This window comes from Ceratotherium simum, chromosome 22, assembly GCF_057802395.1.
Source record: "Ceratotherium simum simum isolate JZ-2026a chromosome 22, ASM5780239v1, whole genome shotgun sequence".
NCBI lineage: Eukaryota > Metazoa > Chordata > Mammalia > Perissodactyla > Rhinocerotidae > Ceratotherium > Ceratotherium simum.
In genome coordinates this window covers 7,483,717-7,499,002 of record NC_141921.1, presented here as the reverse complement: position 1 = coordinate 7,499,002, position 15,286 = coordinate 7,483,717, and the positions used below count along the sequence as shown (strand labels likewise).

At 37.5% G+C, this 15,286-nt stretch overlaps 1 protein-coding gene across 3 annotated transcripts in view; it reads left to right on the top strand.

The window, feature by feature from the left end:
* Positions 1 to 15,286, top strand: part of OSBPL9 (oxysterol binding protein like 9) — a 170,792-nt gene that overhangs the window by 28,803 nt on the left and 126,703 nt on the right. For all 3 annotated transcript variants that reach the window (XM_087445950.1, XM_087445954.1, XM_087445953.1), the window contains exon 2: positions 3,685 to 3,735. In XM_087445950.1, the coding sequence (XP_087302076.1) occupies positions 3,685 to 3,735 (51 nt within the window). The remainder of the gene's footprint in view (positions 1 to 3,684; positions 3,736 to 15,286) is intronic.

Below are 15,286 nucleotides of genomic sequence, written 5' to 3'. Positions count from 1 at the left end.
TCTGCGAGAATGATTTGTAGGGCGGCCAGTCCAAATTGTGCCTGCTGTGCCAAACTCTGCTACATTTTACATGTGTAACATTGGGTAGTTTACTTGACCTCCCTGGTGTCACTTTCATTTATAATATGTGAATAATTCTTTTTTTTTTTTGCAAGGAAGATCAGCCCTGAGCTAACATCCATGCCAATCCTCCTCTTTTTGCTGAGGAAGACTGGCCCTGGGCTAACATCTGTGCCCATCTTCCTCCACTTTATATGGAACACTGCCACAGCATGACTTGACAAGCGGTGCCTTGGTGTGTGCCCAGGATCCGAACCGGGGCTGCCAGCAGCGGAGTGTGCGCACTTAACCGCTACGCCACGGGGCTGGCCCCTATGTGAATAATTCTTAGCATGCAAGGTCTTGTGAGGTTTACTGTATGTAAAGTGCCTGTCACATAGAGGGCATCAATAAGTGCGAAGCTGCTGCTGCTGTTGCTATTATTAATGTTGCCATCATCCTGCCAGCATCCTTTTTCCCCAGGTTCTCACATTTAACAGTGTTATTTTTCCTTCTTCTTCTTTTTTTTTTTTTTTTGTGAGGAGATCAGCCCTGTGCTAACATCTGCCAATCCTCCTCTTTTTTTTTTTTTGCTGAGGAAGACTGGCCCTGGGCTAACATCCATGCCCATCTTCCTCCACTTTATATGGGATGCCACCAACAGCATGGCTTGCCAAGCGATGCGTCGGTGCGCGCTATGGCTCCGAACCGGCGAACCCTGGGCCGCCGCAGGGAGCACGCACACTTAACCGCTTGCGCCACCGGGCGGCCCCTAATAGTGTTATTTTTCTAAAACACACCTTTGAGAATGTTATTACCCTCCTCATAAACCTTCAGTCGCTCTCCATTAACTGTTGAATAAAGTATGATTTTCTTAACTTCTCACTACTTTTTTCATACCCTTCATGATCTGGTCCCCATATCTCCTTTTCAGCCTCATCTCTCTCCGCCTTCCTCTCTGCACTCTGTGCTTGGGTCTATCAGCCTACTCTCCTATGAATACCTCATGTAAAGTTTCCATACCTGTGCTTTTGCTGATGTTATTCCCTTGGCTTGGAATGCCCTGTTTCCTACCTTCCCTCTCTTCTTATCAGAACCTTTTTTTTTTTTTTTTTTTTAAGTTTCAGATTGAAGTTTGGAATGTGGTCACTTCAATATTGCCTTCCCTGATCTTTTTCCATGGCAGGGAGCCTTCTGTAGTTCACAGCACTTTCTACGTGTATTCATGTAACTTATTTTTGCTCTGTATTACAACTATTTACATGCTAGTCTTTTTTTTTTTTTTTACATTTTTATTTTTATTTATTTATTTATTTTTAATTCTTATTTATTTATTTATTTTTGTGAGGAAGATCCCTGAGCTAACATCTGCCAATCTTCCTCTTTTTGCTTGAGGAAGACCGGCTCTGGGCTAACTCCGTGCCCATCTTCCTCCACTTTGTATGGGACGCTGCCATAGCATGGCTTGACAAGCAGTGCGTCTCTGCATGCCCGGGGTCCGAACCGGCGAACCCCAGGCCGCTGCAGCAGAGCACGTGCACTTAACCACTTGTGCCACGGGGCTGGCCCCTTTTTGACATTTTTAAAGAGTCTAGGCCAGTTATTTTGTAGGATGTCCCATATTCTGGAGTTGTCTCATTGTTTCCTAGTTATATTTGTTTTAATTATTTTCATTTAGCTCTTTCAGTGTTTTCTAATTCATAATTCTAATAGTGGTACCACAATTGGGGCCTGTCTTGCCCTTTTTCTATTTACTATAGTCTTATTTTTAAAAGTGGAAGAGGATCAAAGATGAATATATTGGTTCTTACCTTGTTTGAGTTGCATTCTAGCTCTTACTGGGTATTTTCCAACCTAATTATTATTTTTGTGTATTGCCTTGACACTTTTGGAGGGAAGATAAGTATAGGGTATGGTTAAAAGGGCTATTAAATCCTTAGGGAATGTTTTGGTTAACTGTGTTTTTCCTAACTGTATTGTTAGTAAAGAACTCTTTTCGATCTTGCTTGGTATTGAGAAATTTTTAATAAAATGTATGAGTCCTTATATTTTAAGTAGAATCAAAAGAGGAGTCTTTTCAGTACTTCAGTAATCATTTCTGAACATGAATTTCAGTGGCTCAGTACTTTTTTTTTGAGTCAATTTTGATTTATCATTGTAATGTTACATTCATAAGTTTAGAATCAATGAAAACAATGACATGGGCTATGTTCATAGAATGTACTGCAGTGAATGAAAGAGACAAGGCAGATCTTTTTGTACAGACATGTAAATATCCCCAAGAAATATGAATTTATTTATTTTTTCCAGCTTTACTGAGATGTCATTGACATATAACATTGTGTAGGTTTAAGGTATACAACGTGATGATTTGGTATACATATATATTGCAAAATGATTACTACAATAAGGTTACTTAACACATCCATCACCTTACATAGTTACCTTTTTTGTGGGTGTGTTGAGAACTTTTAAGATTTACTCTAAGCAACTTTCAAGTATACAATACAGTATTGTTAATATAGTTATCATGCTGTACACTAAATTTCATATAGTCATCCTATAACTAGAAGTTTGCCTATGGCTCAATACATGGGATGTAGGGCACCTATAGTTTAAAGTGGGACAATTTTCTTTAAAACATAACACCATGATATTGGTTTGTTTTACTTCTTTTTCACGTAGGGGAATACAGAAAAATACCAGTTGATGAAGTATTAAATATTTGAAAAACTGATTATTTGAGGTTTTATTTTATGTTATTATACATGACTAATTTAATCCTAGGAATATTTACTGAATGTCAACATAGGACTTATTGTGGAGAGCATAGCCTTTGCTTGGCTCAGTCTAGTAGGGGAGACATAAAAGGTAAGCAGCGTTTCATCAGTAAATAATTTTTGAGCACCTAATGTGTACCAGACACAGTTCTGAAGCATTAGATAAGTCAGATACAATTCCTACCCACTAAAGGAATGTGCAGTCTTGTTGGTGAGTCAGACAAGGAAACCAGCCATTATAGCACAGGGAGGTGCATGTCATGACAGAGGAACAAGCAGGAGACTCTGGGAGCCCAAGGATGGGAATCCAAATCAGACAGAGGTAAGGTGCTTGATCAGTGACAGTTAGCAAGGCAGAAAATCAAGGTCAAGGATATTCCAAGCTGAGGATTATTGAAAGAGAAATCTCAGAGGCAAAAAATGTGACCCATTTGGAGAATTGCAAAGAGATAAAGCTAAAGCAGTGTTTCTCAAATGTGGTCCTCTGTCTGCTTGAGTCAGAATCATCTGGGGGTGAGTCTTAAACCCATAGGTGATTCTTAGCCTTCCAGGTGATTCTCACACTCACTAAAATCTGAGAAACCCTGGGCTAGAGTTAAGGGGCATGAAAAAGGAATGAAAATTGTAATATAGTGTATAGTGTAACATATGCTACATTAAAGGTATGCATAATATTCTATGATTAGACTACAAAACATTTTCATTTTAAGCCTGCTAATTCATATCCTTAAATAACTTGGTGGGGGGAGGTGACTGGGGAAAAGGGAGGGACATTACTGTAAATTGTCTCTTTATCCCTAGGTGATTCTAAAAACAATCAGTCTGTTAATCTTTTATTCATTGAATGTTTTTGTTTTTCTTTTAGTCCAAGGACAAAATGATGAGAGGCTCTCGCAGAGGATGTGTTAGACTCAGAGTGAGTATTTATTCATTGTTATGAAAACCAGTTTTGACAGAATGAAAAAAAAATGTTTTGATGGAGTCATGGAAGTCTAAATTTAGTTTAGTTTCCTTACTTAATTGTTGGGACAGGCAGCTAAGGCTCAGAGAGAAAAATAATTTCTCCAGGGTAACTGCTAGTCAGTACCAGAACTAGAACTCAGTTCTTTTTTTTTTTTTAGCTTTTATTTATTTATTTTTCCCCCCAAAGCCCCAGTAGATAGTTGTATGTCACAGCTGCACATCCCTCTAGTTGCGGTATGTGGGACGTGGCCTCAGCATGGCTGGAGAAGCGGTACGTCGGTGCGCGCCCAGGATCCGAACCTGGGCCGCCAGCAGTGGAGCGCGCGCACTTAACCGCTAAGCCACGGGGCCGGCTCTCTTTTTTTTTTTCAATGTGTTTTTTTTAATCAAGCTTTTCTTTTCTTTTCTTTCTTTCTTTCTTTATTTTTTCCCCCAAAGCCCCAGTAGATAGTTGTATGTCATAGTAGCACATCCTTCTAGTTGCTGTATGTGGGACGCGGCCTCAGCGTGGCCGGAGAAGCGGTGCGTCGGTGCATGCCCGGGATCCGAACCCCGGCCGCCAGCAGCGGAGCGCGCGCACTTAACCACTAAGCCATGGCGCTGGCCCCTAGAACTCAGTTTTTTTGGCCCGTGATTTGATATTGTATCCATGACTTAATGCAGCTACTGATTTTTTTTTTAACCTCTATTTTACCGCCAGGGACAGGGGCTGGAAACTAAATGAGTTGTAGTGTTGGTGGTAGAGTAAACAATAGGAAAAAAAACTGAAAAATCTCCACTTTTAGCTGCTTTTTTTCTTCCTGTTCAACACTATTTAATAATGGTCTGTGTAGCAGTGATGTCCAGTAGAAATATAATATGGGCTACATATATAATTTAAAATTTTGTAGTAATCACATTTAAAAAGTAAAAACAAACAGATGAAATTAATTTTAATACATGTTTTCTTTAGGCCAGTATATCCAGACTGTTATTATTTCAATATGTAATCAATAAAAAATTATTAATGGGATATTTTACTTTTTTTGTTCATACTAAGTCTTCAAAATCCATTGTGTCTTTTGCACTATTGCACATCTCAGTTCAGACTAGCTGCACCTGCACCTCAGGTGTCCATTAGCCACATGTGGCTAGTGGCTACCTTATTGGATAATGGAGGCCTATAGCTTCATGCTGCTTTTAATTTCTTGTTCAGTTTCCACCATTGGCCAAATAGCTAAAGGCAAGAAAGAATGCAGGAGGGCCGCAACCCACGTACAGCAACTAGAGGCATGTGCAGCTGTGACATACAACTATCTACTGGGGCTTTGGGGGAAAAATAAATAAATAAATAAAATTAAAAAAAAAAAAAAAAGAAAGAATGCAGGATTGGGGACGCAGTTTCTAGTACTCGATTGTATCTAAGGAAGGGCCTACCTCTATCATAACTAGGTAAGTCAGCTTCTAGTAGCCTTTTCTTCTTCAGGCTCCTGTTGCTTTCTTTCTGCCATCTTTTTTCTGCAGCCTTACTTTTCTTTTTTTTTTCCTTTTAAAATAAATTTTATTGAGGTATATTTTACAAACAATCAGATATATCCATTTCAAATATACAGCTTGGTGAGATTTGACAAATGTGTACACTCATGTAACTACCACCACATCAAGATACAGGACATTTCCATCACCCGTCACCATCCCTTGTGCCCTTTACTGCATCCTTACTTTTGAAGATGTGAATGTATTTGGTAAACATATTATTGCCTTTATTAGCAGTAGCTAATTGGTAGAAATGGGAGTTAACTCTAAGAGAGAAATCAAATTCTAATGGAAAAATTCTGATGCTGAGATAGGAGTAAATATGGTGAATTTGCAGGATGGAAATGAGGTCTGTTTTCAACAGATGATGTATATGTGATAGCATAAAGATTTTTAGAATTTCAACTTATTATATTGTTTACTGTTTTTTTCTTTCCTCTGGTTTCTCTTTTACCTTCGTGGTTTAATTGCTTTTCTAAGCACTTGCTATTGACCTCAGTCACCACTCAGTCTGATATTAACTGCTTTCTTGGCTTGAGATAAACTCAGTAGTGAGACTTTAGCAGAGCTGCATTGAGACAGCTCTTCAGTTGAATTCAGTCTGGATGTGGACCACTGTCTCTTACATTTAATGCACTATTTTTTTCTCTTAAAAAAAGCTTAATTAATTATTAACCCTTGTGACTACCACCCAGGTTAAGAAATAGAATTTTGCCAGCTACCCGTAAATCCTCTCTGTGTACTCCATTCAAATTACAGGCCCCTCCCTGTTTCCTAAAGTAACCACTATTCTATTATAGTAATCACTTCTTGGATTTGCATTCCTAAATTCTATATTTTTACATTGCCCGTTTAAAAAATTTTGATATCTTTTGTTTGCAATTTATCTATTGAAGAATCTAGACCTTTTGACCCGTAGGAGTTTTCCATAGTGTAGATTTTACTGATTGCATACTGGTGCAATTTAGCATGTTCCTCTGTCTCTGCTTTTTCTGCAAATTGGCAGCTGGATTCAGAGACTGGATCAGACTCAGGTTTGATCCCTTTGGCAAGACTATTGGTGGTGGTGTGTTCTTCTATCAAGAGCACATAATGTCTGGTTTTTGTTCTTTATTCGTATTAGCAGCTATTGATGCTCAGTTACCTAGATCCATTAACTCATTTGGGGGTTGCAAAATTATGTTATTTTATCATGTTGTTTAAATTTTTATCAGAAATAATCATATAAGGAAACACTTTTCTTCATCTATTATTTGGTTACTCAATGGTACAATTCAAATAGAGAGGATAAATGCTTGATTATTTCCTTTTACTTACCCAATTTTCAAGATAATGAATTGACTTAAAACAACAGTCGTTCATATATATATCCAAAGGAATTGAAAGCAGAGACTCTAACAGATATTTGTATACCCATGTTCTTATAAGCTTTACTCACAATAGCCTAGAGATGGAAGCAACCGGTTGTCCATCCGGTAGATGAATGGATAAACAAAGTGTGGTATATACATACAATGGAATATTATAGTCTTTAAAAAGGAAGGAAATTCTGACACATGCTACAAGAACCTTAAGGACATTATACTAAGTGAAATAAGCCAGTCACAAAAAAGACAAATACTGTATAGTTCTAATTATATGAGGTATCTAGAGTAGTCAAATTCATGGAGACAGAAAGTAGAATAGTGGTTTCCAGGGGTTGGGAGGAAGGGGGAGTTCCTTGTGTAAATGGATACAGAGTTTCAGTTTGGGAAGGTGAAAAAGTTCTGGAGATGAATAGTGGTAATGGTTGCACAACACTGTGAATGTACTTAATGCTACTAAACTGAACACTTAAAAATGTTTAAATGGTAAATTTTATGTTATGTGTATTTTACCACAATTTAAAAACTCCCACCCATTTATTATCTCACAGTTCTGCAGATCAGACATCTCAGAAGGGTTCTCTGCTTAGAGTCTCACAAGGCTGAAATGAAGGTATTCACCAGGTTGGGCTCTTATCCGGAGGCTCCGAGGAAGAATTTAAGGGAGAATCTGCTTCCAAGCTCATTCGGTTGTTGGCAGAATTCAGCTCCTTGTGGTTGTAGGACTGAGGTCCTCATTTTCTCGCTGGCTGTCAGCTGAGATCTGCTCTCAACTTCCAGAGGCTGCACGTACTCCTTGTCATGTGGCCCCTCCATCTTCAAGTCAGCATGATAAATCAAAGCCTTCTAGTGCTTTGAATCTCTCTGACTTCCCATTCTGCTATCAGCTGCAGAAAACACTCTGCTTTTAAAAGGCCTCATTTGATTAGATTAGATTACACCCACCAGATAATTTCCCTTTTGCCATATAATCAATAACTCCAGTGATAATTCATCCTATAATATAATCACTCCAGTGATAATTCATCCTATAACATAATCACTCCAGTGATAATTCATCCTATAGCATAATCACTGCAGTGATATCATATTTACAGTTTCCACCCACACTCAAAGGAGAGGAGATTATACAGGGACCAGGTCATCTAGGGTCATTTTTAGAATTCTGCCTGCCACACAGCATGACGAAGAAGCAGACATACCTGTGTTTGAGTCACATTTTTGCCTTTTGTTTTGTTGATTGGAAGAGGGAAGCTATATGTAAACTTCCTGAGCTTGAATTTTCTCTTCTTCAAAGTGGGGATTATAATATGCTTGCAGAATTTTTTTCAGGATTAGGCACTTGGCACACAGATGGAAGCTTTTAATTAGTAGTGTGTATGTGTATGTATGTATGTTTTAAGAGGCTTTGTGGTATTTTCAAAAAACTGGACTGTCATTTGGCTTCCTATTTAAGAAACATCTGGAAAGTTTGTTTACAATATAGGTTCCCAAGTCCCTCTCTAGACGTACTCTCTAGACGTACTGTTTACTGTCTGGAACCTTTATTTTTAAACAGATTCTCTAGGTGATTGTGTTGTGCAGCCAGGTTTGAGACCACTAGTGTAGTAGAAAGAATCAGAGAGACCTAGGACTGAATCTCACTCAGCTCTGCCCTTTAGTGCCTCCATGTCACTGGGCATACTTCTTAACCTCTATAAAGATAACATTATATAACTTGCAGGGTTGTGAGGCATAGCAATTATGTATGTACGGAGTTTGGCACGTAATACACATCCATTGAGTGATAAGTGCTATGGATGATGATGATGATGACAATGGTAGTGATAAATAATGCATCTATCATCCAGATTCCAAATGAGCTTAATGAGCTATTGTTGACCCCACCACAGATCTCTCCCCCTTCTCCATCCATCCCATCCTTTGTTCCAGCAACACTATGCTTCTTCGTGTTCCCTCACTGTGTTTCTTCATTCCTCATTGCTTCTGACATATATTATTTTTTAATGTCAGGAATGTTCTGTGCCTTTATCTGGTGAGCTCATCATTTAAGAGACTTTTCAAATGTTGCTTCTTCTGTGAAGGCTTTCTGATCCACATCCTTCCAACAGGTTTGGTCCTCCCCTCCTCCTCTACCTTTTCATAACGTTTGTCACTTACAGCAATGAAAGTACTTATTGCATGGTATTACCTGTTAACTTGTCTGTTTTCCCTGCTCAATAGTGAGTTCCCATCCACTGTCTCAAGTGCTTGGTACATAGTAAATAGGTACTCAAAAAGTGCTTATGGATTTTATGTATTTATAAAAACAACGAATAAAGGTTGGGGAATTTGCCTTTACTATAGTTTACATTAAAAAAAAGGAAAAACTTTTGAAGTTATTTATCTTAAACACAACATGAGCCAGTGGTTTGATGTGTTTTCTAAAAAACAAAGCAAAACACCCATGTGGTTTTGGCTACATAAAAGGAGAATGGGGAAAGGAAGCAGTAGTTATTGAGCAAGCTCTTTGGATCAGGCACTGTGCTGGACGATTTTCACTTGTATTCCCATGGTAACTCTGTCAAGTAAATGGTGTTATTTCATTTTACAAATGAGGAGACTGAGACTTAAGTTACTTTTAGTAATTTACCAAGATCACACAGTTAGTAAATGGTGAATATGGGATTGACCTTGGGTCTGTCTCATTCCAAAACCCTGTTCAGTCCTTAATGTTACAAGGCTGCTATTCTTCTTGACCAGAAGAGTTAATGCCAACACCCTGATGTGTTGTTGCAAGGCAGTATATAACTAGTGGAGGAAAGCAGAAGAGTGAAAAATCATTTCCTTCCTGTCTTTCTTTGTGTTGGTGGCAAAGTGCGTGCCACTAGATGGTGCCCTTGCCTTGATGGAAAAGTAAAATATTGGTTGAGTCCTGGGGTCTGATTTTTCCCCCCATATGCTAGCCCCAAGTGAAATATTGACATCTCCAGGTAATATCTGCAAAATGAAAAAGTAGTAACATTAAAGAGGCAGTGTGGGGTAGAGACAAGAACAGGCCATATATGAAATGGAATTCAAATCCAGATTCTGCCACTTATTAGCTTTGTGACTTCAGGCAGCTCATCTATTCAGCCCTGAGTCCTATTTTCTTTTTTCTTTTTCTTTTTTGAGGAAGATCAGCCCTGAGCTAGCATCCGTGCTAATCCTCCTCTTTTTGCTGAGGAAGACCGGCTCTGAGCTGATATCTATTGCCAATCCTCCTCCTTTTTTTTTTTCCCCCAAAAGCCCCAGTAGATAGTTGTATGTCATAGTTGCACATCCTTCTAGTTGCTGTATGTGGGACATGGCCCCAGCATGGCCGGAGAAGCGGTGTGTCTGTGCGCACCTGGGATCCGAACCCGGGCCGCTGGTAGCGGAGCATGCGCACTTAACCACTGAGCCGTGGGGCCAGCCCAAAGTCCTATTTTCTTTATCTCTGGAATGGGTATCATGCTATTTACTCACAGAATTATGAATTTTAAATTAATTTATGTATTAAAAAGTATCCAAACACAGTGTGCTGTGTTCAGATTCTTAATAAATAGTAGTTATTGTTGTAATTAATAATTACCATTGATAAGATGAATCTCAGATTCTGAAGAATTCCACAGGGGCTTAGGAATCACCAAAGTAAGGTGAATTATATTCAAGAAAGTTTTAATGCTAAATATATTGTGAATTTTTGAAAACTTTTAATCCATATGTGACTTAAAGTAACTCTTTTTTTACCCAGTCCAATGAAGCCGAGTACTCCATTTATCTATTGTGCTGGGCATCAGAGCTGACTGATACCCTGAGGGATGTGTCATCTGTTCTCTTCTCTGTTAGTCCATCACGGGAGAGGTCAGCAATGTACCTTGACAGATTTATTAATAGTTGTAGCACTGACTTCTTCTGCTAGTACCTTATTTCATTGATTCTACATTATTTTTCATATCTGATATTTTTTCACGTCTCTGGCGTTGGATGCATCTTATAATCATTGACATCTTAAAATAGATGAAAGAAGGTATTATTTTTAGGTTAATATATGACCTTAAGAATGTCCTTCCCCTTCATTTCCTTAGATCTACATCTTATAAGAACTTTCGTCAGTTGTCTTGTCATTTCATTATGAAAAATTACTCTATTGATTTCTGCCTTTTTAAAAAATTTTACTTTTATTTATTTATTTATTTTGAGGAAGATTGGCCCTGAGCTAACATCTGTTGCCAATCTTCTCCCTTTTTTCTCCCCAAAGCCCCAGTAGGTAGTTGTATGTCATAGTTATACATCCTTCTACTTGCTCTATGTGGGATGCGGCCTCAGCTTGGCTTGATGAGCCATGCGTAGGTCCACACCCAGGATCTGAACCAGCGAACCCCCGGCTGCCGAAGTGGAATACGTGGACTTAACTGCTACGCACTGGGCCAGCCCCTGATTTCTGCCTTTTTTGTTAAACTCAGTAGCTTTTTTGCAAGTGTCATTTCTTCTCTATGAATTTGACACTGGAAATGTCCTCTCTTGGGCATTTATTAATCTTTTATTAAACATTTATTTAATCTCTATAATTGGAATATAGGTGTCATTAGTGCTATATTTTCTGAATGTTTATAATATTTCATAATTACAAATTAAAAATTAAATAAAAAAGAAAGTGATGGAAAAAGATGTCCCAGGAAAATGTTAAACAAAAGAAAGCTAGGAAACAGTATTAATATCAGACATAATAGACTCTAAGAAAAGAAATTAAAATTGTTATGGAAAAAGAGAAGACCAAAAACCCACTATCACATAGATAACATTCTTTGACAACAGTGGAATAAATTAGAAATCCCTTAACAAAACAGTAGCCACTCACCGCCTCACACACAACTTCTAAATAATTCATTGGTGAAAGTAGAAATCATAATGGAAATTATGAAATATTTAAACCTGAATGATAATGAAAGGACCACACGTTAGAACTGCATCTAAGGCAGTCTGTGATTTATAGTCTTAAATGAATATATTATAAAACAGAGATTGAAAATTAATGAGCTAAGCAGCTAAATTAAATTAATCAGCAAAAGGAAAAAGTAATGATAAAGAAAGTAGAAAGAAGGAAATAACGAAATTTTTAGACCAGAGTCCCTTATTAATGTAGATGTCAAAATCCTGAACAAAATACAGCAAACTATACACAGTAATGTATAAACAAAAAGTATTATGACCAAATAGAGTTTATTCTGGGAATACTAGGATGCTAATTTTAAATTAATTGAAGTAATTTACCATATTAACAGATTAAAAGAGGAAAACTACATGACCATCTGAATAAATGCAGAAGCAGCGATGAATAAAATGAAACGTGCATTCAAGATTAAGCAAGCTAGGAATAGAAGAGAATATTCTTACCTTGTTAAGGGGTATTTGCTACAATGCTACAGTGTACTTAATAGTGAAATAGTAGAAGCATTCTCTTTAAAATCAGCAGCAAGATAGAGGTGTCTGCTTTTGCTGCCTCTTTAAATATTGGACTCTGGCGGTCCTAGTAAATGCCAAGATACAAGACAAGATACAAAAGATATAAGGCTTAGAAAGAAGAGTCAAAATTAGTATTTGCAGATGATGTTTCTGTTAACTGTACTAGAGGTGGTGGTAAACATATAACGTAAGAATAAGAAACAAAAGAATTCAAAGAAAAAGGATTAGAAGGGAAGAATAAAACATTATTGGTATTTGCGGATGATATGATTGTCCACGTAAAAATATCCACAAGAATCTACAGAAAAACTATTTGAATGACTAACCTTCAGCAGAGTTTTTGTATATGAAATCAATAAGCAGAAAACACTTAGTATTCCTCTATTTGACCCACAAACAATTAGAAAAAAGTTATTAAAAAAATTCTATTTATAATAGTACCAAGAGCTCTAAATTACCTGGGAATATATTTTACAAGATAAATGCTTTCCTTTTATGGAGAAAAGCTATAAAACATCATTGAAAGACTAAAGGAAAATCTGAATATAGAAAAAGCTGTATCCTATTCCTGCCTATTAGACTCAAATCATGTATGTGTTTATTTCCTCTAAATTAATCTATAGACACATGTGATTCTAGTCAGAACCACAATTAGGCTTATCAGAGAACTTGAAATGATTCTAAAAGTCATTTAAAATGGTAAAGGGGCAAGACAGTTTTGAAGAATAAGGAGTTGGGGGACTTGCCATTCCAAATATTAAGACTTTTTATGAAACTATGGTAATTTAAATGATATGGTGTTAGTATAAGGCAAAGATATAGGTCAGTGGCACAGAAGAGAAAGCTCAGAGATAGAACCACACATCTGTGGGAATTTGGTATATGACAGCATTACAGATCAGACACTATCACTCAGGAAGTGAAGCTGGATCAATTGGCTGTCCATATGGAAAAAATAGAATTACTCCCTACCTCATGCTGTATGCAAAAATAAATTCCAGTGGTATTAAAGGTATGAAATGGAAATTTATATTTTTAAGAGTGTATGGAAGAATGTCTTTATGATATTAGGACTGAGGAGGATGTCTTAAAGCACAAACCATGATAGAAAAGATTGGTAGATTTGACAACATTCAAATTTTAAAACCTTTGAACAAAAACAAAACAAAACACTACAGTCAAAAAGAAAGACAACCCGTGGACAGGAGAGAAAATATTTACAATACATACAACTGACAAAGAATTAATATCCAGAATATATAAAGAACTCCTACAAATCAATGAAAAAGAAAACCCAAAAGGACACATACAAATCAGTAAAAAAAAAAAAAAAAAGAATGCCCCAAAAGAAAATGTACAAAGGATACGTACACTCAGTTCATGTAAGGGGAAATTAGAATGGCAATAAATGTGACTAGATTTTTATTCTCAGTGATGTTAGAGAATGCAAGTTAAAACCCCGGTAAGATTGCATTTTCATGAGATTGCCAAGGATTTATAAAATCTCATTGTACCTAGCGTTGGCCATTGATTGGGGCTATAGGAACTCTCATACAGTACTGGTGGGGATGTAAATCAGTACAACTGCTTAGAAAAGCAGTGTTGCAGTATTTAGTAAAGTTGAAGGTATGCCCAACTCTACGTAAAAATGGAACTCTATTACATTTTAGAATGTATGTTTGACATTTTCTTGTAGAAATGTTACCAGAAGACATATACAGTGATAGTTATTGCTGCATTATTGGAATAGGAAACATTAAAAATAACCTAAATGGGGCCAGCCCAGTTGCGTAGTGGTTAAGTTCGTGCGCTCCGCTTTGGCAGCCTGGGGTTCACAGGTTTGGATCCTGGACATGGACCTACGCACCACTCATCAAGCCATGCTGTGGAGGCATCCCATATACAAAATAGAGGAAGATGGGCACAGATGTTAGCTCAAGACCAATCTTCCTCAGCAAAGAGGGAGATTGGCAACGGATGTCAGCTCATGGCCAAGCTTCCTCACACACACAGACACACACAAAATAACCTAAATGTTCTACTCAGGGAAATTGATACATTGTGATATACTTATATAATAGATAAAATGTATACATATATTCTCAACATGGATAGTGTGTGTGTATGTACGTACACATACACACATATATTCTCTACATAATGTATATATATATACTCAATATAATATGGATATATATGTATTTTTTTCTGACACGAATAAACCTGAACACAATATTGAGTGAAAAAAGCAAAGCAAATTCTTCACTGCTCTATGACTGGTGCCTAGAAAATTCAATAAATACTGTTGAATCAATAAATGATGCTAGAGCAGGTCCTCCATGCAGCAGCATCTTTAGTAGGCAGGCTGGACCTTGAGCCTTCCTGCTTTCTTTTGTAGTGTTGATTCCTCCCTCTCCCCTCTAGACTATGTGCTCTTTCAGGGCTTATCCGTATTTATATTCCCTGGCTATTACTGTTCCTGGCCCAGAATAGGTGTTTAGTAAGTGTGTTGAAGTAATTAGTGAATATTGCCTATTATAACAATGTCCTATTAAGAAAGGGCTTAGGATCGGGAGTTGTAAGACTTGAATTCTTTTGTTTTTTAGTTGTAGGACCTTGGGCAAATTTTTTTTTTTACTTTCTGAGTCTCAGTTTTCTGATTTCTAAAGAAGAGTAATACCTGTTCTGCCTAAATCTCAGAGAGCATATTTAAATGTGTTATATGAATGTAAGATAGACTTCTAATATCATTTCAGCAGTGAGGGAAAGTATGTGGTTGTGGAGTTACAGTGGGAGTAGCTGAGCTATGTATTCTTAGCGCTGTCTACGTTCCTTTTAGGAGATATGTGAACAATCTATGTCTCAGAGGAATCATTATTCCTTTTTTATTATCTTTGGAGCCAGTTTACCAGCCCACTTTTCTCTTCTTACAAGGGAAGATTGGCCCTAAAATAGCCAGAATTCTGTTTTTTCCAAGCCATGAGAGCAAAACTGTGTTTGGCAGCAGAACTATGATTCATGTCTGAAGTATGTCTGTGTGTGTAGAAGAAAGGAGAGCTTGGCCATGAGCTAACATCCGTTCCCAAGACTGTGCAGCTCCAGTTAACTTTCTGCTGAGAACTTGGATAGTGTGACCCTCGAGCAGTGGGCACCTTGGTC